Source organism: Perca flavescens, chromosome 19, assembly GCF_004354835.1.
Source record: "Perca flavescens isolate YP-PL-M2 chromosome 19, PFLA_1.0, whole genome shotgun sequence".
Taxonomy (NCBI): domain Eukaryota; kingdom Metazoa; phylum Chordata; class Actinopteri; order Perciformes; family Percidae; genus Perca; species Perca flavescens.
This window is the reverse complement of record NC_041349.1, coordinates 26,063,759-26,088,769: the sequence shown is the minus strand read 5'-3', so window position 1 is coordinate 26,088,769 and position 25,011 is coordinate 26,063,759. Positions and strand designations below refer to the sequence as shown.

The 25,011-nt window shown below is 38.4% G+C and overlaps 4 protein-coding genes across 5 annotated transcripts in view; all 4 read right to left on the bottom strand.

The window, feature by feature from the left end:
* Nucleotides 1-317: 317 nt before the first annotated feature.
* LOC114545652 (titin-like) lies at nt 318-1,969 on the bottom strand. The gene is made up of 5 exons (XM_028564073.1): nt 1,915-1,969; nt 1,089-1,793; nt 693-818; nt 566-609; nt 318-437 (listed from the first exon to the last, which is right to left on the bottom strand). Exons 1-5 carry the CDS (start codon nt 1,967-1,969, stop codon nt 318-320), a joined length of 1,050 nt encoding a protein of 349 aa, XP_028419874.1.
* Nucleotides 1,970-5,518: 3,549 nt separating this feature from the next.
* Nucleotides 5,519-25,011, bottom strand: part of LOC114573973 (V-set and immunoglobulin domain-containing protein 2-like) — a 40,974-nt gene continuing 21,481 nt past the window's right edge. The window contains exons 1-5 of one of the 2 annotated variants that reach the window (XM_028606234.1): nt 8,214-8,268; nt 7,382-8,092; nt 6,898-7,020; nt 5,775-5,818; nt 5,519-5,638 (exon numbers count right to left, since the gene is read on the bottom strand). In XM_028606234.1, coding sequence (XP_028462035.1) covers nt 5,519-5,638; nt 5,775-5,818; nt 6,898-7,020; nt 7,382-8,092; nt 8,214-8,268 — 1,053 coding nt within the window. Of the gene's footprint in view, nt 5,639-5,774; nt 5,819-6,897; nt 7,021-7,381; nt 8,093-8,213; nt 8,269-25,011 lie in introns of those variants that run through there. The other variant, XM_028606235.1, reaches the window with a different exon arrangement.
* LOC114573974 (uncharacterized) lies at nt 11,237-12,914 on the bottom strand. The gene is made up of 5 exons (XM_028606238.1): nt 12,857-12,914; nt 12,028-12,726; nt 11,658-11,783; nt 11,544-11,581; nt 11,237-11,408 (listed from the first exon to the last, which is right to left on the bottom strand). Exons 1-5 carry the CDS (start codon nt 12,909-12,911, stop codon nt 11,289-11,291), a joined length of 1,038 nt encoding a protein of 345 aa, XP_028462039.1. The 5' UTR covers nt 12,912-12,914; the 3' UTR covers nt 11,237-11,288.
* Nucleotides 15,762-24,285, bottom strand: LOC114573976 (uncharacterized). Its single transcript, XM_028606240.1, has 5 exons — nt 24,231-24,285; nt 17,353-18,054; nt 16,964-17,089; nt 16,836-16,879; nt 15,762-16,314 (listed from the first exon to the last, which is right to left on the bottom strand). The coding sequence occupies exons 1-5, from the start codon at nt 24,283-24,285 to the stop codon at nt 16,195-16,197; spliced, it is 1,047 nt and encodes a 348-aa protein (XP_028462041.1). The 3' UTR covers nt 15,762-16,194.

Here is a 25,011-nt window from a genome sequence, read left to right as displayed (position 1 = left end):
GCTTTCTAAATGAACTGACATCAACTTTCTTTGTTTGAATTATTCTCTAAAATATCCTCTGCAAATCAACAGGAGTGTTTGAGAAGGGCCTATTAACAACAGTTAACACAGTCTCATAAAACAACATAGCTCATTTAAACTTCTCTTTCTACTAATAACTCTGTCCACCTTATCAGTCTTCTCTTCACTCTTTACATCCTGGACCAATGAAAGATGCACATATTTATCTAAAAATCTACATCTATGTATGTACATAATCAAAAAGATTATAAGAAGAATCTGCCATCTTACTCAGAACGTAGAAATAATGTCCAGTTCTACTGCTTGACACTGGAGTACACACATTCATCGTTGGTGTTATTCCGCTGTCTTCTCGATCTGTTGGGCAGGTTGTCACTTAAAGCAGCATAATGGAGGTTGTGTGCATCTTGGTAACCCTGGTAACAAAATATATAAAAAAAAAAAAGTAGATCACAAATTATTGTTCCTCACAAAAATTATGTAGATAACACAGTTAATTGTGATGCAATTCTTTTTTTAATGAAAAGGGGAAAACTGTACACACCTCTGCACTCGCTGTGAAGGGAGATGGAAATGTTGCGTGGTTCACTGGTTGTAGAACACAGAAAACATTTAATTTACAAGCTAAATTCAGTGGACACAATCTGCCAGATAAAACAAGTACCAATTACCTGCAGTTTGGCAGCTGTTTCTTTTGTTCACCTTGTACATTAAGAAAGGCAGTAAAACGCTCAGGATGGTGGTGAAAGCCAAAGCTGCACTCAAGAAATACACTAAAGAAGGAGAGTCCACCTCATCTGTAGAGAGACAGAAACTTTCAGTATATTTCCTGTTTTTATCCCACGTTAGTAAATTAGAATGTCTAGTCAAGTCAATTTTACGCATATGGCCAAAATCCAAAATTTGCCTTAAAGGGTTTTACAATCTCTACAACATACGACACCCTCCTCACAGCCTCGATTCAGATAGACAAAAACCTCCCCAAAGAAAAATCCTATAATCGGGAAATTACTTTCTACTTGTTACTACCCATCAGATTAGACAGCATATGCTAGAAAGTTCCTTACCCTCTACGTCCAGCTTGGTCCCGTTTCCAAACAGAATGTGTCCACATGAGGCAACAGCACAGTAGTAGGTCCCAGCATGAGAACGATTCAGACTCTTCATCGGTAGCTTGTAGGCACAGGCGTGTGTTTGTGTGTTGGGTTTTATCTCACACTGATCATTCCTGCCTCCATGGGTGTAAATGAGTACTGGCTGAGATTCTTCAGAGTTCTTGAACCAGTAAACACTGTGTTCTCCATCACAGGTCCCAGTGTGTACTGTACAGTTGAGAGTCACAGAGCCTCCTGGCTGGATGCTCTCAGATGCTGACTGAAGGACCGTAGCTGGGATCTTCAAACCTGAACCTTCTACATTGACTAAGGTTCCCTCCGCAAATTCAAAAATATATGTATTGCTACGTGCGCAGTAGTAAGTAGCCGAGTCTGAAACACGCAAATCTGTGATCTTTAGGTGATTTTTACCATTTTCCATATCCAGTGTGAAGCGTGAATTGTTCTTGAATTCATCATGAAAAATTCCGTTTACATTATATTTATGATATGTAGAGATGAGCGTTGGTTTCTGTCCCAGAGTTTGTTTGTACCAGTAAAGCATTACAGCGGCATCACCTTCATAGAAACATTTCAAAGTCAACTCCTCCCCAGTTTTAACTGATACAAATCGTGTCTCTTGACGAACAGTTGAGGATTTTGGACCGGTCGTCTGAGCTAAAGTGAAATGAGGGAAAAAGCAAATGTTGAGTTAATGTAATGTGACATACGTCAGTGTAATTACTAAACATCCCACAGTCTAACAGATAAAAGTTGGAGTTTAAAAAATGCAACTTACCCATTTCCCCCAAGAACAAACATGTGAGAAGGAGAGCAAACACTGGAGATGTCATTGTGTTGAAGTTGCTGTGTTGAATGACAGAATATCGTTGGTTTCTCCACTCTTTAGAGACAAGAATCCGTTTGATTGGCTAAACCTGAAGTGACACTGTATCGGAAACATAGTCACATGCTCACAGCCACCTATGGTGGAAAGTTTGGTTTCCGAGAAAAGGTTCAAATGTTTTTTAAATCAGCAGGTTTTTTTTTGAGTAAACTGGAAAACCACTCTGTTGCGTTATTCATTCATTATCATATGTAACTGTAACAACCTGGAAATGCGAGATAGAAATGCTCACTCATACAACGATGTTTTCTCTCTAGTAGCTCCATCGAGAATTTTTGTATTTAAAATAAATGCAAAAAGATATTTGAATGCAAAATTACAATTACTCGCTTTCAGGTGAACAGTAACAAAAATAGTATAAACAAAAGCTGACATTTATGCTCTTAAATATGCTTTACATGAACAAAACATTATTTAAACATATTCATTTCTCTCTAAAGTCTTTCTTACTTACAATGAATAGTTTCCAAAAATAGCAACACAATATACGGTCATTTTTACTACACACATCCATTTGAACTTTCAGAGTATGGGCATGCATACACCACGTGTACCTTTCATGTCCCACCCGTGCCAATCTGTAATGGCTGCTAGGAGTCACTTTAGACTGCTAATATTTAATTAAGCACTTAACATGAATATACAGCTTCTAACACATTTAAAACAAAACCAAAATGGCTAACCTATTTCTTACAGTTTAAAGGTGCTCTAAGTGACGTCACACGTTTTTTAGGCTACAACATGTTTTGTCCCATACAGCAGACATCTCCTCACTATCCACTAGCTGCCTGTCCCCTGAACACACTGTAAAAAAATGTGGTCTCTGTAGACAGCCCAGGCTCCACAAATGGCAACAAAAACAAACTGTGTCAACCTGCACCACTAAACATAACAAACAGTGTTCCAGCCAATAACCGACAAGAAGGATTTGGGGGTTGGGGGGTTAGTGAGGGGGAGGGAACGGAATGAGGAGGAGGGTTACTTTCCCGTAGCTCCACCGAGAATGAGGCATCGCGCTGAGAGCTCCCGCTTCCCACCTTGCAGATATAACTAATCAATCACGGATCAGTTTTTTCAAAAAGATCCGAAATCTTTAACAGGTATAGCCTACATATATGAATGTTCTCAAACAGTATTTACTGTTAAACATTTTAGAAACATGTTTTACCTTCTTGAAAGGACCAACAGTTTATCAAGCTTTTAATAGATGTTTACATTTACTTTAATGAATTTACTTTACTCATGAATTGAAGTATCTCTTTAATCTTTGACTCAACAATTTCAAAATTGTATATCAACTCACCATATTACTTAATCATCGGCTGAAATTCCACTTCCAGAACAACAATTATAATTCTATCATTTTACTAATCAACCAAATATATTGGCCACCAATGTGTTGTTCATCCCTAAGTACAACCACTTGAAATCTTACTAAAAAGCCAGGAAAACATCAGTGGAAAAACCGAGTCCCTTGACAGCTCAAACTTCCACAGCCCGAGCCTTAAAAAGACTTCGGAGGCTAGAAGTTATTACCTAATGTGAGCCAAAGATATAGCTCCGACAAAACAATGGTTTAATGCTTTGCTAGACAAACACTAATACTGCCTTCCTGCATGTGTTATACACTAACGTTGAGTGTTGTGTAGCAGTTAAGGCAGAACTGTGAAAAATGCATCATTCAGAGGCCACATCATTCCATTATGTTCATCCAGTTTTCTGTATCTGTTTTAAGGTGTTGACGTAGTCTACAGTCCAATTTAAATATATATTTGTATCTTAAGTTAAAGCAGTTAAACATTTTTCAAAATACCCTAATAAATAGATTCAATCACTTTGTATCTTTTGTTGTCAGTAATATTCCAACTAAACAGTATTCTGATTAGCGCTATTAGTGTTAGTAGTTGCAGTATTGTTAAATGTCACCAGATAAAGACTCTAGTGTTTTGTAATTTGTACTGGGAGTGGTTGTTGCATTAAGGAGCATCTATGTGAGAATACAACCACCCTTACATCCTGCTGATAACCACAAAGGCCACTGCACTGAGAGAGCTGTGATAAAAAAAACTCAGAGAGTACTAACTCTTGCCTATGTTTGAGGTGTGAACCAAAGTGCACCACTGTGTACTGACCCAATGAAGCATAACATGTCCGGTCACTAACCTTTTTGTGCCGAGTGTCCCCCATAAAACTATGGGAAAGGATAATGGTGTTAGCAGGTCCCTCATTTTTAGATGGTTTAAACTGTATTAACATTTATTTTGTAAGTTAGCTAAAGTATGCCATGAAACTTGGCCATTACCATGTAAATATGCATTACACCCAAAGATGGTTAGTTAAAGCAGGACACGTCACTCTGTAGCATTTTAATGTTTAACCTGTGGTTGGATTTTAATTTTGGCAAGTGTGTATGCATTTATTTTTTGTTGAACACGTTTTGTTTTACAGACATGTATAATTATAATGTTGCAACCTTGCCTGAACCTTAATAAATTAGGGTTAAACAGTCTGCAGTTAAGGCCCTTCAGTCTTCCCCTGTACAAGTGGATCAATGGCCCAAAACAGTGGCCAGATATTGCTTATCTGGACATAAAGTATATATATTTAATTGAATTACCAGGTATCTTTAAGTGTGCGAATAACCAACTGTTTGATCTCTGATGATGCTATGACTATACTGTAGCAGCCTCACGGTCAAACTATCCATCAGTAGTAACTAGGGATGGGAAAATTCACTGATTTACATAAGTGAGCGTACATGAAAGTGCCAATGTGAGTGCACTGGATACAATTTGGCATGGACTAGCGGTGCATTGTTTTCTAACATTTTTGCATCGGTAAAATCCAATTTATTAATTATACAGTAACATTGTAAAGTAGTGGAGCCTCGTGTTTTTAGGTCATAACAAAACCTTTGTGTGCCATTTCACTTTCGCACCAGAACAATTGAGTTTTAACATTGATCGGGGTTGGTGAGGTCAACCACGTTCTCTGACACTTATTTAGTGCCAACAGCCACTCATGTATGAAGAAACTGTTGAATCAAACATGCACACACATAGTGTTTCAAACTCAGTGCTTTCAATTTTTTATTATTTATTTGATCATAAAGGCATAAAAACACATATGATTTGGTTAAAAAAATGAGTATAAAATATATTTTTTTTTTATAGAAAAAAATTATAAAGCATGCAAGTGACTTTTATGGCATCCATTTGAGCTTCTAAATATACTGTTTACATCATGAAAAAAACATTTATTCATAAGCACTTAAATATGATTTGAGATACATGGTTTATTTGCCACACAGACATCAAAAAGTATTGTTAATATGCACATAAGTTGAGAATAGAGCGATTTAATTTTGTCTGCAGACCACGAAGAAGCTATAAAAGCAAATTTATTTCAAACCTGAATATACATCTTTATTACACCTCCAGCGAGGCACTAAGAAAATCCTGACTTACTCCAAAGTACAAATGTAATAAGTCCAGTTCTACTGCTTTACGCTGTAGTAGACACATTCACTCCAGGTGGGATCCCTCTGTCCTCTTGATCTGTTGGACAGGTTGGCACTTAAAGCAGCATAATGAAGGTTATCAGCGTATTGGTCACCCTGGTAACAAAATATATATCAGATGATCATTATTTTGTCTTTGACAGAAATGAAAACCTTGCAAAAAATGATGCATTGAGCAATAAAAATGTGTCTTAACGGTAGTTTAGCAGGTGGTTTATAGTTTTTTAATCACCTTTGCTTTCACTGTGGGGGGAGCTGGACATCTGGCTTGAGACTCTGGTTGTGAAACAGAAAAAAGTCTTATTTAGGGCTGTCAAACGATTATTTAGGCTGTCAAACGATTATTTAGCTGAATTTCTATAGTTAATCGCGATTAATCACGTTTTATCACATGATTAAAATTCTATTATTTTGCATTTCAGAACTGTTTTTAAGTACATATTAACAAAAGCAAAATGTGTGAATCTGTCATTATCACACAATTCCTCCAAGTACTTAACAAAAAAACAAAAAATCCCTATCTTTACCAGAGTCCATATAGTGTGTAGTAACTCCTAAATAATTTTGATTAGTCACTGATGTCCAATGATCACCAGTTAATGAGACAGCGCTTGCAGCACCTTGCAGCAGTTCCAGTTGGGCTGCTTTCTCCGTGTCATACAGGCTGTGTATGCGTGAAACTACTGTCCCCCTCGACGGCAATGTATAAGACGGGTCCGAACATGCCAACCGTAGTATATCTTTAAGACCTGAGTCTTCTACGATGCTGACAGGTCTGCAGTTAGTTGCCACCCATTTTGTAAGAGCTGTAGTAATTCTTTTGGATTTGGTTTCATCCACAGGTCGGTGAGTAGCACTCTGCAAAATAGTGCTTTGCCTGAGCCCACTAGCATCCACCTGAGTCACTTTAACATTACTATAAATGTACTGTAAGCTTAGCTTGTAGGTGGTAGCTCAAGCATGACGTGCTTTGGTGATATTTCAATTCGGCTTTACGCAATGTGCATATGGTTTTCGACTTGTCTACTGAGCGTGTTTTGGAAAATAAAAAGCACACTGCTGTCATGCCTGCAGCCTGGCTGCAGCAGCAGGATGTGTACGAGGAAGTATGGCAGATTGATGATAAGCAATAGTGAGGCAAAGTGTCAAAATAGTAGACTGTTAGGCACGACGCGAAGCTGAGTGAAGTGTAAAATAAATTAAGAAATTGCGGCATGCGATTAATGCAATTTAGAAAAATGTACGTGTTATGCTCGTCCCTTAATCGCATTGAGATTAACACGTTAATGCTGACAGCCCTACTTTTATTTAAAAGCCAAATTCTGTGATTACAAGTCATACAAACTAACAGTTACCTTTAGATTGGCGGCTGTTTCCCTTGTTCATCACGCACACTGTGAAGGCCAGTAAAACACTCAGGATGGTGGTGAATGTCGAAGTTCCACTCAAGAAATACACCAAGACAGGAGAGTCTTCATCTTTAGAAAAACGGACAATAGAGAAAGATCTTTCAGCAGGTTTTCTGTTCTAATCCTAAATGTATTTAGAAAGTCCTCATGAGTATGCATGGTAAAAAAAAAAAAAATCAATTCACTCATGTATTGGGATTTTTTTTTTGGAAACAATTTTTTTAATTCATTATTTTTCTTATAATAATTTTTTTTCTTCTACCAATGATTGACCTTATAATTTTCTATTCATACGGTATGGCCAACGGCGACTACATCATATCCGTTTCCAGCAAAACAGAAAGAATTGAATCGGGACAAGGGCACATTGTCCCAGCCCTACTAATGAGTACCTATGGAAGTAACAACCTCAGCTAGAAAAGTTCCTTACCTTCAAACTCCAGCTTGGTCCCGTTTCCAAACAGAATGTGTCCACATGAGGCAACAGCACAGTAGTAGGTCCCAGCATGAGAAAGATTCAGACTCTTCATCGGCAGCTTGTAGACACAGGTGTGTGTTTGTGTGTTGGGTTTCCTCTCGCACTGATCATTCCTGCCTCCATGGGTGTAAATGAGTCCTGGCTGAGATTCTTCAGAGTTCTTGAACCAGTAAACTCTGTGTTCTCCATCACAGGTCCCAGTGTGTACTGTACAGTCCAGAGTCACAGAGCCTCCTGGCTGGATGCTCTCAGATGCTGACTGATGGACCGTAGCTGGGACCTTCAAACCTGAACCTTCTACATCGACTAAGGTTCCCTCCGCAAATTTAACAATATATGTATATGTATCACTACTTGCGCAGTAGTAAGTAGCCGAGTCTGAAACACGCAAATCTGTGATCTTTAGGTGATTTTTACCATTTTCCATATCCAGTGTGAAGCGTGAATTGTTCTTGAATTCATCATGAAAAATAAAATTCACATTATATTTATGATATGTAGAGATGAGCGTTGGTTTCTGTCCCAGAGTTTGTTTATACCAGTAAAGCATTACAGCGACATCACCTTCATAGAAACATTTCAAAGTCAACTCCTCCCCAGTTTTAACTGATACAAATCGTGTCTCTTGACGAACAGTTGAGGATTTCGGACCGGTCGTCTGAGCTAAAGTGAAATGAGGGAAAAAGCAAATGTTGAGTTAATGTAATGTGACATACGTCAGTGTAATTACTAAACATCCCACAGTCTAACAGATAAAAGTTGGAGTTTCAAAAATGCAACTTACCCATTTCCCCCAAGAACAAACATGTGAGAAAGAGAGAAAACACTGGAGATGTCATTGTGTTGAAGTTTCTGTGTTGAATGACAGAATATCGTTGGTTTCTCCTCTCTTTAGAGACAAGAATGCGTTTGATTGGCTAAACCTGAAGTGACACTGTATAGGAAACATGGTCACATGCTCACAGCCACCTATGGTGGCAAGTTTGGTTTCCGAGAAAAGTTTCACATTTTTTTTAAATCAGCAGATTTTTTTTGAGTAAACTGGAAAACCGCTCTGTTGCATTATTCATTCATTATCATATGTAACTGTAACAACCTGGAAATGCGAGATAGAAATGCTCACTCATACAACGATGTTTTCTCTCTAGTAGCTCCATCGAGAATTGTTGTATTTAAAATAAATGCAAAAAGATATTTGAATGCACAATTACAATTACTCGCTTTCAGGTGAACAGTAACAAAAATAGTATAAACAAAAGCTTACATTTATGCTCTTAAATATGCTTTACATGAACAAAACATTATTTAAACATATTAATTTCTCTGTGAATTCTTTCTTACTTACAATGAATAGTTTCCAAAAATAGCAACACAATATACGGTCATTTTTACTACACACATCCATTTGAACTTTCAGAGTATGGGGATGCATACACCACGTGTACCTTTCATGTCCCACCCGTGCCAATCTGTAATGGCTGCTAGGAGTCATTTTAGACTGCTAATATTTAACTAAGCACTTAACATGAATATACAGCTTCTAACACATTTAAAACAAAACCAAAATGGCTAACCTATTTCTTACAGTTTAAAGGTGCTCTAAGTGACGTCACACGTTTTTTAGTCTACAACATGTTTTGTCCCATACAGCAAACATCTCCTCACTATCCACTAGCTGCCTGTCCCCTGAACACAGTGTAAAAAAATGTGGTCTCTGTAGACAGCCCAGGCTCCACAAATGGCAACAAAAACAAACTGTGTCAACCTGCACCACTAAACATAACAAACAGTGTTCCAGCCAATAACCGACAAGAAGGATTTGGGGGTTGGGGGGTAAGTGAGGGGGAGGGAACAGAATGAGGAGGAGGGTTACTTTCCCGTAGCTCCACCGAGAATGAGGCATCGCACTGAGAGCTCCCGCTTCCGACCTTGAAGATATAACTAATCAATCACGGATCAGTTTTTTCAAAAAGATCCGAAATCTTTAACAGGTATAGCCTACATATATAAATGTTCTCAAACAGTATTTACTGTTAAACATTTTAGAAACATGTTTTACCTTCTTGAAAGGACCAACAGTTTATCAAGCTTTTAATAAATGTTTACATTTACTTTTATGAATTTACTTTACTCATGAATTGAAGTATGATCTCTTTGATCTTTGACTCAACAATTTCAAAATTGTACATCATATCACCCTATTACATAACCATCGGCTGAAATTCCACTTCCAGAACAACAATTATAATTCTATCATTTTACTAATCAACCAAATATATTGGCCACCAATGTGTTGTTCATCCCTAAGTACAACCACTTGAAATGTTACTTAAAAGCCAGGAAAACATCAGTGGAAAAACCGAGTCCCTTGACAGCTCAAACTTCCACAGCCCGAGCTTTAAAAAGACTTCGGAGGCTAGAAGTTATTACACATTAGGTAATGTGAGCCAAACATATAGCTCTGACAAAACAATGGTTTAATGCTTTGCTAGACAAACACTAATGCTGCCTTCCAATGTTGCTACCTGCTGTGATGTTATACAGTAACGTTGAGTGTTGTGTAGCAGTTAAGGCAGAAATGTGAAAAATTCATCATTCAGAGGCCACATCATTCCATTATGTTCATCCAGTTTTCTGTATCTGTTTTAAGGTGTTGAAGTAGTCTACAGTCAAATTTAAATATATATTTGTATCTTAAGTTACAGCAGTTAAACATTTTTCAAAATACCCTAATAAATAGATTCAATCACTTTGTATCTTTTGTTGTCAGTAATATTCCAACTAAACGTTGTTCTGATTAGCGCTATTAGTGTTAGTAGTTGCAGTATTGTTAAATGTCACCAGATAAAGACTCTAGTGTTTTGTAATTTGTACTGGGAGTGGTCGTTGCATTAAGGAGCATCTATGTGAGAATACAACCACCCTTACATCCTGCTGATAACCACAAAGGCCGCTGCACTGAGAGAGCTATGATACAAAAAACTCAGAGTACTAACTGTTGCTTATGTTTGAGGTGTGAACCAAAGCGCACCACTGTAACACAACATTGAAGCATAACATGTCCGGTCACTAACCTTTTTGTGCCGAGTTTCCCCCATAAAACTACGGGAAAGTATAATGGTGTTAGAAGGCCTCTTATTTTTAGATGGTATAAACTTGATAAATATGACTGGATTCAATTTGGGATGGACTAGCAGTGCATTGTTTTCTAACATTTTTGCATCGGTAAAATCCAATTTATTAATTATACAGTAACATTGTAAACTAGTGGAGCCTCATGTTTTTAGGTCATAACAAAACCTTTCTGTGGCATTCACTTTCGCACCAGAACAATTGAGATTTAAAATTGATCGGGGTTGGTGAGGTCAACCACATTCTCTGACGCTTATTTAGTGCCAACAGCCACTCATGTATGAAGATACTGTTGGATCAAACATGTACACACATACTGTTTTAAACTCATAATGCTTTCATTTTTTTTATTATTTATTTGATCATTAACAGGATAAAAACACATATGATTTGGTCAAAAAAATAAGATATAGAAAAAAATCACAATAATAAAGCATGCAAGTGACTTTTATGACATGCATTTGAGCTTCTAAATATACTGTTTAAGTCATAAAAAAACATTTATTCATAAGTACTTAAAATATGATTTGAGATACAAAGACACAGACAACAAAGAGTATCCTAAATATGCACATGAGTAAAAAATATAGCAATTCAGTCTGCAGACCACAAAGAAGCTATAAAAGCAAATTTATTTCAAACCTGGATATACATCTTTATTCCACCTCCAGAGAGGCACTAAGAAAATCCTGTCTTACTCCAAAGTACAAATGTAATAAGTCCAGTTCTACTGCTTTACGCTGTAGTACACACATTCACTCCAGGTGGGATCCCTCTGTCCTCTTGATCTGTTGGACAGGTCGGCACTTAAAGCAGCATAATAAAGGTTTTCAGCGTGTTGGTAACCCTGGTAACAAAATATATATCAGAAGATCATTATTTTGTCTTTGACAGAAATTAAAACATGCAAAAAATGATGCATTGTGCCATAAAAATATGTCTTATCGGTAGTTTAGCTGGTAGTTTATAATTTTTTAATCACCTTTGCTTTCGCTGTGGGGGGACATCTGGCTTGAGACTCTGGTTGTGAAACAGAAAAAAACTCTTATTTAAAAGCCAAATTCTGTGATTACAAATCATACAAACTAGTGGTTACCTTTAAATTGGCGGCTGTTTCCCTTGTTCATCACGCACACTGTGAGGGCCAGTAAAACACTCAGGATGGTGGTGAATGTCGAAGTTCCACTCAAGAAATACACCAAGATGGGATAGTCCATCTCATCTTTAAAAAAATGACATCAAAGACAGATCTTTTAGCGGGTTTTCTGTTCATTAATTTCCCTAGTACCAAAACATTTTTTTTTTCTACCAATGATTTACCTTATTATTTTTTATTCATACGGTACCACCAACGGCGACTACATCGTAGCCGTTCACAGCAAAACAGAAAGCATTGAATCAGGACAAGGGCACATCGTCACCGGCCCTACTAATGAGTACCAACCTCAGCTAGAAAAGTTCCTTACCCTCTAACTCCAGCTTGGTCCCGTTTCCAAAGAGAATGTGTCCACATGAGGCAACAGCACAGTAGTAGGTCCCAGTATGAGAAAGAGTCTTCATTGGCAGCTTGTAGACACAGGTGTACGTGTGTGTGTTGGGTTTCCTCTCACACTGATCAGTCCTGCCTCCATGGGTGTAAATGAGTCCTGGCTGAGATTCTTCAGAGTTCTTGAACCAGTAAACACTGTGTGTGTCTCCATCACAGGTCCCAGTGTGTACTGTACAGTCCAGAGTCACAGAGCCTCCTGGCTGGATGCTCTCAGATGCTGACTGATGGACCGTAGCTGGGATCTTCAAACCTGAACCTTCTACATCGACTAAGGTTCCCTCCGCAAATTCAATTGATAATGTATAACTTGCACAGTAGTAGGTAGCTGAGTCTGAAATGCGCAAATCTGTGATCTTCAAGTTATATTTACCTGTTTCAGTATCCAATGTGAAGCGTGGATTGTTTTTGAATTCATCATGAAATGTTCCATTTTTTTCATACTTGTAGTAAGTAGAGATGAGCCGTGGTTTCTGTCCCAGAGTTTGCTTATACCAGTGAAACCTTGAAGCAACATCGCCTTTATAGAAACATCTCAAAGTGAAGTTATCCCCAGTTTTAGCTGATACAAAACCCCTCTCTTGATGAAGAGATGAGAGTTTTGGATCGGTGGTCTGAGCTGTAGCGATAGGAGAGACAAAGCAAATGCACGTTATTAACACTAGAAAAACATAACTGAATATCAGAACTAATGTCATGTGTAGCGCCTTAACAAATTCAAACTTGCAGTCACAAAAAAGACAACTCACCAACTTTTCCGAAGAACAAACACGTCAGATAGAAGAGAAACTTTGGAGATGTCATTGTGTTCAAATTGTCGTGCTGAATGGAAAGAATGTGCATTTTGTCTCTACTCTTCAGAGACAAGGATGCATTTGATTGGCCAACCAGAAGTGACTGTGTACATCCTATTTAGGAAACTTGATCACATGGTCACTGCCACTGTAGAAATGCAGGTTTACCATAATGAATGAATAACATTAACACTTTAGACAAGTACAAGTGCAAATTGAACAAATATAGTGCAAATGCATCTTAAAAGATGTGCACGTATATAAACATGTTAATATAAACACAGTAAGCTTTCACTCACTTTAACTGATACAAACCCACTCTCTCTTGATGATGAAATGAGGAGAATTTCGGATTATTTGACTGAGCTGGTGTGAAATAAGAGACGAAGCAAATGCACCTTTACTTTTATGTGACATATCAATCAGTAATTGAAAATATATTTGAACCATTTGTATGAGGAGTGACCGTACTCCACAAAAGTTGGAATTACTAAAACACAACTCACCCATTTCCCCCCAAAACAGACATGTCAGATACATAAAGTTTGGGGATTTCATTGTGTTTCAAATAACCACATCAAATGAAAATAATTTAGATTTGTATCCACCCACCCCCCCATTCTTCGGAGTCAAGAATGTGTTTGCTGAGTAATGGGATTGTTATTTCTGGCAGTGTTAGTTACAGTCCAGACTTTTTGGAGGCAGAGGGGAGAGCTGTTACAGTCTGGAGTCTCAATCAATACATTTTATTAGTTTTTTACCCCTTCACACATACATACTTATGAATACATACATACATATTTTTTCCTGTCATATTTGAAGTAGAATTTCAAGTAAGCAACATTATTGCCATTTGAGTACATTACCTGGACTGCACTGTTCTGGGAGGGATGTTTGAGTGGTCTTTGTCTTTAAGAGCATCTATAGTATGTGAGAGTGCAAACACAGTTACATCCTGCAGAAAACCACAAAGCCAATTGCACTAAAAAAGATACAAAAAACAAGAATTTAAGGGTAATGGGCAACCGGTTTCAGAGTGACTGGGATGTATAAAGGCCAAACTGTAACAAATACAGTAATATATTCTGAGCAAGGCATAATGAAGCAAACTTGGACATCCAATACAAATGCTGAAATATCGCAGTCTGCTAATTGCAATAATCTTTGATTTCTTCCAGTACAATAACTGTAATACAGTATTTAATGGCTGCTTAATCTGTAACGCTTAATGATTTCGTGTTCACTCAACTGAAAAAGTGTGATCCTTGTGGCAAAAATCTTTTCTGCTTGTCTCCTTGACCTATGTCTTCGTCTTGCTTGGATTACTGCTGCCATTTCACCAGGAGGCATATGATAGGAAACCCGCTTGCGGCTGGTTTACACCTGCTTTTAAGAGGTGGACAATTTTCACCGCAAAAGAGAGGCACGCTTTCACGGGAGATTTTTGTACATACTCTGGAATACATAATTAGGCGCACTTTACGCTTCCCCTCCCATCTCTTTATGGGAAACTCCCACTTTCCCCTTGACAACTCCCGTAAATGCATATGCATGACACTGAAAAGCGCAATTTGCCATTTTTAGTTCCCGTGACAGGCAGTCTGCGCTTTTACCTCAGTGCGGCATGTTTGTACATACCTCGCCATGATTTTATGTGCATGTTGCGAAACAAATACACCTGAAGTGGGCACAAAAGCGTTAGTACATTGGGGCCCTGAGATCCATATTGCTCCCAATGGGAAAATCTAAGGCACGTTGAACAAAAATGTCTGCCAAATTACTCTAGTATACATGGGGCAGAGGTATGTGGAAGGTTAAGAGGTTATGCATTGGCTAGTCAATAAAACAATGGCATGATAATCTAATGAATCCTTGATGGGTTTTGACAGCAAAAGAGTCTGAATATAATATAGCATTAATGGATTCTTAAAGTTGTCATGAAGAAACACTGTTGTTCCCACAGGCCCTATTGCTATGGGCCACTGTCTCAGTGATAATGCAGCAGTGAAAAGGGAGAAATTGATTTTAGCCATGCTAGCAGTATGGCTCTAATGATGGCAGTCAGTTTGTCTGTCATTTGGGCGATCCACCACTTTGGTTCAGAGTAACTATTGTTGATTGCATTTTAATTTTCAAAAGATATTCATGGTCCTTAGATGATAAATCCTACTACTTTGCTACATGTTCCTGTGTTGTCACTATGGGATTGACATTTGTGGTTCAGAGGGAAATATTACATGGATTGCCCTACATTTAGCTACAGATATAACAGTTTACTAGAGGATACATTCTGATGGCTTTGGTGATCCCTGTGACTTTTCCTTTAGCACCATCAGCAAGTCAAACATTTTCACTTATCCTGTGAAATATCTCAACATTTACATAATAGATTAGCACATAATTATGTACAGATCTTCATGGATTCCAGATTACGTTGGATTTTGATAACCTGATCTTTCCTCTAGTGCCACGATCCGGTTGCAATTTTTCCTTCAGAGTGAAATACTTGGACAACAATTGGATGGATTGCCATGAAATATGGTACAGACATTAATGATTCCTAACGACTTTGGTAATCCCCTGACTTTTCCTCTAGTGCCACCATTAGTTTGATATTTTTGCTATAACACTATTTAGATATCTCCACAACTATTTGAGGGATAAAAATTTGGTACAGTCACTGTCCCCAGAGGATTAACTGAAAAAAGTGTTATCCTGTCTTTTCATCTAGTACCATCACCAATTCAAAACATTCAATAATGAATGACAAAGCCAAAGTTACCTTACAGTACAAGGGACTGAACAGAAGCACACAAACATTGTTAGTGTTCCTTCAATAGATTTGATTGATTTATTCTTATTTGACACAAGATGTTCATGGAAATGCACAATACACAATTACGTCAAAGAAATTAAGGATAATGCCATTTATTGATAAATTAATCCGAGCCCTTAGAGCCAAAGACCAGGTTGTGTACAGCATCAATCAATCCGGCTTTCTTAATGAACTGACATCAAACTTCTTTGTTTGATGAATTATTCTCTAGTGTGGAGTGTTGGAGAAGGGCCAAATAACAACAGTTCACACAGTCTCATAAAACAACATAGATCATTTAAACTTCTCTTTCCCCTAATAACTCGGTCCATTCCTATGTGTTCTCTTCACTCTTTACATCCTGGACCAATGAAAGATACAGATATTTATCTAAATATCTACATCTGTGTGTACATAATCAAAGAGATTATAAGAAGAATCTTCCATCTTACTCAGAATGTAGAAATAATGTCCAGTTCTACTGCTTGACACTAGAGTACACACATTCATCGTTGGTGTTGTTCCTCTGTCTTCTTGATCTGTTGGGCAGGGTGACACTTAAAGCAGCATAATGGATGTTGTCTGCATCTTGGTAACCCTGGTAACAAAATATAAAAAAAAGTAGATCACAAATTATGGTTCCTCACAGAAATTATGTCGACAACCAACCCAGTCTCACGGCAGTTCGTGAAATGGTCACGTTATTTAATCGATGGATTTGTGTAAAAGGACACATTTTTGTTGTTTTTTTCGTGTTGGTGAGGACGGTTTTCAAACTAATGTATTTCTATCTATCCTAACCCCAACAATCCCGTTGTTGTGGTGCGTTTGCGTCCCCCAGAGACTGGGCTTTGTGTCCCGCCGTGTGGCATGTCATTTCCCCGTGCTTCTTTTCCTAAACCCAACCTCCGTATAGATGCTGCTTCCCATTACGTGCTGACCACACAAATAAATAACATTCTCGGCAACACGGGGAAAAAAACGAGATAACCGTGTCAATAGATTAAAAATAGCGTGACCATTTCACGAACTGCTGTGAGACCGTGTTGCGACAACACGGTTAATTGTGATGCTATTTTTTTTTTTTATGGTTAATGGAAAGGTGAAAACTGTACACACCTCTGCACTCGCTGTGGAGGGAGATGGAAATGTTGCGTGGTTGACTGTTTGTAGAACACAGAACATTTTTTATTTACAAGCTAAATTTAATGAACACAATCTGCCAGATAGGAAAAAGTACCAATTACCTGCAGTTTGGCAGCTGTTTCTTTTGTTCACCTTGTACATTAAGAAAGCCAGTAAAACACTCAGGATGGTGGTGAAAGCCAAAGCTGCACTCAAGAAATACACTAAAAAAGGAGAGTCCACCTCATCTGTAGAGAGACAGAGACTTTCAGTATATTTCCTGTTTTTAGCCCACGTTCGGTTAGTAAGTTAAAATGGCTAGTCAAGTCACTTTTATGCATATGGCCAAAATCAGAAATTTGCCTTAAAGGGTTTTACATTCTCTACAACATACAACAGCCTCGATTCAGATAGACAAAAACCTCCCCAAAGACAAATCCTATAATGGGGAAATTATTTTCTATTGTTACTACCCATCAGATTAGACAGCATATGCTAGAAAGTTCCTTACCCTCTAACTCCAGCTTGGTCCCGTTTCCAAACAGAACGTGTCCACATGAGGCAACAGCACAGTAGTAGGTCCCAGCATGAGAACGATTCAGACTCTCCATCAGCAGGTTGTAAACACAGGTCTGCGTTTGTGTGTTGGTTTTCCTCTCACACTGATCAGTCCTGCCTCCATGGGTGTAAATGAGTCCTGGCTGAGATTCTTCCGAGTTCTTGAACCAGTAAACGCTGTGTTCTCCATCACAGGTCCCAGTGTGTACTGTACAGTTCAGAGTCACAGAGCCTCCTGACTGGATGCTCTCAGACGCTGACTGATGGACTGCTGGGATCTTCAAACCTGAACCCTTTACACTCACAAAAATGCTCTCTGAAAAGTCTATTGTGTATAGAAAGTTAATGCAGTAGTAAGTAGCCGAGTCTGAAGGGCGTAAATCTTTGATCGTTAAGTGATTGTTTCCACTTGCCGTATCCAGTTTGAAGCGTGGATTGTTCTTGAATTCATTGTGAAAAGTCACATTTACATTATATTTAAAGAAAGAAGAGAGGAGTTTTGCTTTCTGTCCAAGAACTTGCTTAAACCAGTACAACCTTGCAGCAACATCTCCTTCATAGAAACATTGTAAAGTCAACTCGTCCCCATTATTAACTGATACAAATCCTGTCCCTTGACGAACAGTTGTGGAGGATTTCAGACCTGTCGACTGAGCTAAAGTGAAATGAGAGAAGAGCAAATGTAGAGTTAATGTAATGTGACGGAAAGAAACATCACACAGTCTAACTTAAAATAAAATTATAACTTACCCGTTTCCCCCAAGAACAAACATGGGAGAAAGAGAGCAAACACTGGAGATGTCATCGTGTTGAAGTTGCTGTGTTGAATGACAGAATATCGTTGGTTTCTCCTCTCTTTAGAAACCAGAATGCATTTGATTGGCTAAACCTGAAGTGACACGGTATAGGAAACATGTTCACATGCTCACAGCCACATTTAGTACCAAGTTTAGTTTCCGTGATTCTGAGAAAAGGTTCACATTTTGAGAAATATATAAAGAGCGTAACTTTCTATTGGCTTATCTTTAAGGAAAGGGAGTCTTGAGCTGCTTTTTAATGATGCTTGATTCAGTTAAAAAATATATGTAATAAAGCCTGTTACTCAGAATGGGAAGTCTCTCTTTAGAATCAGTGTGTGGCTCTTGTGATTCAGGATCATGTTTAGCCTTTCGAAGCCATACTGTTGGACTAATTAATGGTTACTTAAAGCTCTCAGACTCCACTATTACGTTTTGAGAATATTCCATTAAATATTTAAGTGCATAAATAAGTGTTTTGGCAAGGCTGGCCGAGTGGCGCTATATCCATGGTGGTATTCTCTGCTTTATTCACAAATCACAGCCTGGTTATAAGTAAAAAAATATATAAATTGCACCGACATGCATAACTTACATGTGGCACTTTATAGTTTGGCTTGTTTATGTACTTCTATGTGATTTCTGCTGTTATGCGTTTGTACCTTCATGGTTGAATGCCCTTTTTGGAGATGGCTTTGGATGAAAGTGTCAGCCAAATGAAATGTTAGGAAAAAAAAAATATTGGCCACTGATATATTGTGCATCCCTAAGTACAACCACTTGAAACATCACAAAAAAGCCAGGAAAACATCAGTGGAAAAGTCCTGGGGTCTCATTTATAAAACTGTGCGTAGGATCCTTACTGTAAGTGTATGTGTGCCCAAAAGCCCAAATTGGCGTACGCCGGAAAAAAATCAGATTTATAAAAGCAAGCAATGTTCCCTTTATAAATCACAGATTAGACTACAAGTGTGCGTACGTGGATCAGCCTCTTATCCCGCCCTGTACACACCCATTTTTAACCATAAATAGTCAATAAAGCACCTCGTGAATGCTGATCAGTATGTTAATGACCCTGGCAGTTGTTCTTCGTTTCACCGAAACATGCCGAATCATGACAACTGGCGGAGAAAACAAACAAACAAAAAAAAAAAAACTCTCAGGCGCTCGGGAATTGCTGCCAATTGAATTATAATTTTGAAATTGAATTATAATTTATTAAAAAATCCGGATCTATAGACATTATGGTTGATATCCCAGGCGTATATAATAAGATTTAACAGAACTATATATTATATCCAAACAAGCCTTAGTGATGAAGTTGAAGATTATATATAATATTTATTTAAAAAAAACACTGAATCTTTGAAATCTTGAAACAGCTGTCAGCCATTTCCCTCTGAAAACAGACTGTTTCACCCAGAGTGGCGAGGACCTGTATTTGGACCGGGATGGCACGGTTCCGGTGCGTTGCCGTCCCTACTGGACCCAATTCAGTACATAGATCCACAGATCCATTTATTTAAGATTTGAGTTTGAGGTGTTTATGGAACAATTATCAATCAATTATCGGGTACAAGCGCAAATAACACTGCTGGATTTAATTTTCATATGGTGTGAAGAAATGTGCGTGAGGCATTATTTTGTAATACTACATATTAAGAGTAGCCTAACCCTTATTCCCACATGTACTCTCTGCAGTCTGACTTGAGTTCACCACCTCACCATCTGCGTCGCCAATTCCTATTTTGTCTCCAAAATGTGCGTACGCATGGGTCAGAGTTTGCGTGGAGGACCGCACATTCTCCTGTCAAGTTTGTTTTTTATAAATCACAACCTTTGCGCGGGAAGTGGCGTACGCACGTTTTCAGCCCCGTTTTGTGCGTACGCCACGTTTATAAATGAGACCCCAGGTGTTTAAACATTCACAGTTGGAGCCTGAAAAAGACTATGAAAGGACTTAGGGCCCTATTTGAACGACATTCATTTAAAATGACAACGAAATGCTGCGTTATTCACTTTAGACCAGCTTTGTGTTGGTCAATGGCGCGATCACTTTCCGCTGCCTCAAGATAGCAATACACCAAGAATGCACCTGAACGCACCTCCGGGGCCCCCTATCACATTTTCATTACTCGCGACAATCCCAGCAGTCCCACGTCTACTGTAACAGCCAGTGACAAAGCGGAAGGCGATATTTTTTTTCACACTATGGCCACGCCAAGACCCGGGTCAAGTTAATTTCCTTGCTTTTGATATGAAAACGAGACCGTGGACGAGACACGTGTGTGACTCGAACATCTCACATTGACCAACAAAACATACAGCGAAAGACCGTGCAAAACATTTCAGACCATCCTGCCAACCTGTATACATTTTAACATCAATGAACGCTGTAATGATTTTTCACTATAAAGTCACTGAAAGCTGCTGCTGTTTCAAACCTGTTGTCTCTCTGCAGCGGGTGGGGCTGCTCTGTTCCCCCCGCGACTGATGCACACACACACACACACACACACACACACACACATGACGTGATGAATGCAGGAAAAATCACAGATGAGGGCGTTACAGGATGACCTAAATTGAGGACAGCTATGCTCGTTATTGTAAATGCAATGATAAGTTAAAGTTCAATAAGTATCAAACCGTGTGAATGTGTGTGTGTGTGTGTGTGTGTGTGTGTGTGTGTGTGGGGCCAGGATAGGACATTAACTAACAATGTAAAGATCAACAACCCACTGACAGTGACAGATACGTTCATATTTGATTCATTCAATAAATTATGAATCCACCAGCCATTTTCATATTATACCAACATTTGCAGCATCCTGAGCCTTTTTGGAAAGGTTCCTAGGAAATCTCAACCCAGAGTAATTAATTATTAGTAATGATTATTATTCTCCCCAAAACAAGTTTCCTTTTTATTTTTAAAGAACTGTAAAAAAACAAAAATCGCAACTTTTTTTTGCAACTTTCACTGTCTCTCGCAACTTAATTGCAACAAACAAACAAAAGACATCGCAAATTTTATCGCAATTTCTTACAAAAGCTCCCGCAAAATTAGGCATTTTGGGCCACAACCATCTCAATAAAAGGCTGCGAAATCCTGGAAGGACTGCCCTTGTGTGTTTTTTCATGTGTCATGGTGCACATTCATACAGTCATCTCATCTCTTATATGCTGTATCTATGATCCTGATCCTATTCATGGCCGTCATCATCACGTGCTGTAGTAGGGGGCCCGCCTTGATAATGCTGCTTAAGGGCCTGGTATTGGCTCGTTACGCCACTGTGCTGCCTTCCTGCATGTGTTGCTACCTGATGTGATGTTATACACTAATGTTGAGTGTTGTGCAGTAGTTAAGGCACACGTGAAACACACATCATTCAGAGGCCACAGCAGATTTATGGTCAAGGTGAACTATGGGATCATACATGAGCAGTTTGTTTATCAGTAATATTTTTATCCTGAACAGTCTGAGCCTACAGACAGGACCTGCAGGCCTACAGCTATCCTTAGAATATTCATACTTAGTTTCTGTACCTGTTTCAAGGCATTGAAGTAGTCTACAATCCAACTTAAATATATTTTTTGATGTCTTTATTGTGTTTCTGCAATCATCCTAACAGTTACAATATCAAATCCTATTGCAGGTTGGTGCTGTGTGGTATTGGGTACCTTTTTATGGCTTTCCTTCTGTCTGTGTGCTACGACACCATATATGTTGGGTCTGGTGACGGTGTGTCTACCATGTGTGTACGGTGACTTTAAATGGGTTCACTGTGCATGTTTTTATCGTGTTTGTCCATGTCTGTGATTAGAAAGTCATCAATGCAGACACTGGCCAAACAATACTTGATGCATAAGCGTCTGTTGTCTGCTAGACAGAACTCATTTAAACCCAAAACAGTAACATTGTAAACTAGTGGAGCCTCATGTCTTTAGGTCAACCACATTCTCTGACACACATGGTGCCAACAGCCACTCATGTAAGAAGAAGAAGTTGGATCAACCATGCACACACATACTGTTTCAAACTCACAGTGCTCCAACTTTTAATTGTTTATTTGATCATTAATGCCATATTTCACATAAACACACACATCCATTGGTTTAAAATAAATGAGGATAAGCAAAAACTAAACATGCAAGTGACTTTTATTGCATCCATTCATCTGAGCTTCTAAATATGCTGGTTAGGTCATAAAAACAGGTATTCATAAGTACTTAAAATATATTTTGACATGCATGGTTTATTTGGCACACAGACAACAAACAGTATTCTAAATATGCACATAAGTTGAGAATGGAGCGATTTCATTTTGTCTGCAAACCACAAAGAAACTATAAAAGCAAATTTATTTCAAACCTGGATAAACATCTTCATTACAGAGAAGCACTAAGAAAATCCTGAGATGTAATAAGTCCAGTTCTACTGCTTTACGCTGTAGTAGACACATTCACTCCAGGTGGGATCCCTCTGTCCTCTTGATCTGTTGGACAGGTCGGCATTTAAAGCAGCATAATAAAGGTTTTCAGCGTGTTGGTAACCCTGGTAACAAAATATATATCAGACGATCATTATTTTGTCCTTGACAGAAATTAAAACAATATCCAGGAAACTTGACGTGTCTTAACGGTAGTTTAGCAGTTCATTTATAGTTTTGTATTCACCTTTGCTTTCGCTGTGGGGAGCTGGACATCTGGCTTGAGACTCTGGTTGTAAAATAGGAAAAACTATTTTTTTTTCATTCAAAAGACAAATTGTGAATACAAGCTGTGAAATTCAAACTAGCAGTTACCTTTCGATCGGCAGCTGTTTCCCTTGTTCATCATGCACACTGTGAAGGCCAGTAAAACACTCAGGATGGTGGTGAATGTCGAAGTTCCACTCAAGAAATACACCAAAGCAGGATCTGTAGAGAGACGGACATCAGAGACAGATCTTTCAGCAGATTTTTATGCAGAGTTCGATCAGAAAGAATGAGTAGTCACCTGGGGTCTCATTTATTAAACTGTGCGTAGGATCCTTACTAAAATGTACGTGACGCCCAAAAAAGCCAAAAATGGCGCACACCAAAAAACATTCAGATTTATATAACTGTGCATACGCACACCTGTAAGCTATGTTCCCTTTATAAATCGCAGATTACCCACAAGTGTTTGCGTACGTGGATCAGCCTCTTATCCCGCCCTGTGAACGCCCATTTTTAACCATAAATAGTCAATGCAAAGCACCTCGTGAATGCTGATCAGTATGTTAATGACCCTGGCAGTTGTTCTTTCGTTACGCCGAATCATGACGACTGGCTGGGAAAAATCGAAAAACTTCTCAGACTCTCGGGAATTGCTGTAAATTGAATTATAATTTTGGCCTGTTCTCACACAGTGTAGGGAAACCTGATATATACTACCTAGAATTTATGTTTACAACAAGTTGTGATTGTTAACACCTTGCCAAAAACACAGCATCAACTAGTGGTATCCCCCACCCCGAGATACAATTTGAAGACAAAAGTGTAATAGGCAAACACACTTTGCTTCATGCAGATTTTGTTATGAACAGTATTAACGTTTGGACCGATAACGAGGACATTAAGTGTAACGATTGCGCAAGAGGTTAATGGCTGTATTTCCAGACTTTGACATTTGATAGACAGATATTTAGTTATTGACACTCTGCTCTGCAGTTATCTAATGGAAGGGTATTTAAATGCTATCCTGTATTCCATGCAGTCGGGCCACATTTACATTATATTTAAAGAAAGTAGAGATGAGTTTTGCTTTCTGTCCAAGAACTTGCTTAAACCAGTACAGCCTTGCAGCAACATCTCCTTCATAGAAACATTGTAAAGTCAACTCGTCCCCAATATTAACTGATACAAATCCTGTCCCTTGACGAACAGTTGTGGAGGATTTCAGACCTGTCGTCTGAGCTAAAGTGAAATGAGAGAAGAGCAAATGTAGAGTTAATGTAATGTGACGGAAAGAATCATCACACAGTCTAAGTTAAAATAAAATTATAACTTACCCATTTCCCCCAAGAACAAACATGTGAGAAAGAGAGCAAACACTGGAGATGTCATCGTGTTGAAGTTGCTGTGTTGAATGACAGAATATCGTTGGTTTCTCCTCTCTTTAGAAACAAGAATGCATTTGATTGGCTAAACCTGAAGTGACACGGTATAGGAAACATGGTCACATGCTCACAGCCACATTTAGTACCAAGTTTGGTTTCCGTGATTCTGAGAAAAGGTTGAGAAATATATAAAGAGCGTAACTTTCTATTGGCTTATCTTTAAGGAAAGGGAGTCTTGAGCTGCTTTTTAATGATGCTTGATTCAGTTAAAAAATATATGTAATAAAGCCTGTTACTCAGAATGGGAGGTCTCTCTTTAGAATCAGTGTGGCTCTTGTGATTCAGGATCATGTTTAGCCTTTCGAAGCCATACTGTTGGACTAATTAATGGTTACTTAAAGCTCTCAGACTCCACTATTACATTTTGAGAATATTCCATTAAATATCCATTAAATATTTAAGTGCATAAATAAGTGTTTTGGCAAGGCTGGCCGAGTGGCGCTATATCCATGGTGGTATTCTCTGCATTATTCACAAATCACAGCCTGGTTATAAGTAAAAAATATATAAATTGCACCGACATGCGTAACTTACATGTGGCACTTTATAGTTTGGCTTGTTTATGTACTTCTATGTGATTTCTGCGGTTATGCGTTTGTACCTTCATGGTTGAATGCCCTTTTTGGAGATGGCTTTGGATGAAAGTGTCAGCTAAATGAAATGTTATGAAAAA

What these genes read in the sequence shown, in the direction of transcription:
- LOC114545652 (XM_028564073.1), bottom strand. Translation starts at nt 1,969, where the DNA reads ATGACATCTCCAGTGTTTGCTCTCCTTCTCACATGTTTGTTCTTGGGG. An exon ending in TTTGTTCTTGGGGGAAATGG is followed by an intron (nt 1,794 to 1,914) that starts GTAAGTTGCATT and finishes ATTTCACTTTAG; the next exon opens with CTCAGACGACCGGTCCAAAA. An exon ending in GACCAAGCTGGACGTAGAGG is followed by an intron (nt 819 to 1,088) that starts GTAAGGAACTTT and finishes GTCTCTCTACAG; the next exon opens with ATGAGGTGGACTCTCCTTCT.
- LOC114573974 (XM_028606238.1), bottom strand. Translation starts at nt 12,911, where the DNA reads ATGACATCTCCAAAGTTTCTCTTCTATCTGACGTGTTTGTTCTTCGGA. An exon ending in TTTGTTCTTCGGAAAAGTTG is followed by an intron (nt 12,727 to 12,856) that starts GTGAGTTGTCTT and finishes CTATCGCTACAG; the next exon opens with CTCAGACCACCGATCCAAAA. An exon ending in AAACAGCCGCCAATTTAAAG is followed by an intron (nt 11,582 to 11,657) that starts GTAACCACTAGT and finishes TTTCACAACCAG; the next exon opens with AGTCTCAAGCCAGATGTCCC.
- LOC114573976 (XM_028606240.1), bottom strand. Translation starts at nt 24,285, where the DNA reads ATGACATCTCCAGTGTTTGCTCTCTTTCTCACATGTTTGTTCTTGGGG. An exon ending in GACCAAGCTGGAGTTAGAGG is followed by an intron (nt 17,090 to 17,352) that starts GTAAGGAACTTT and finishes GTCTCTCTACAG; the next exon opens with ATGAGGTGGACTCTCCTTTT. An exon ending in CCTCCACAGCGAGTGCAGAG is followed by an intron (nt 16,315 to 16,835) that starts GTGTGTACAGTT and finishes TTTTGTTACCAG; the next exon opens with GGTTACCAAGATGCAGACAA.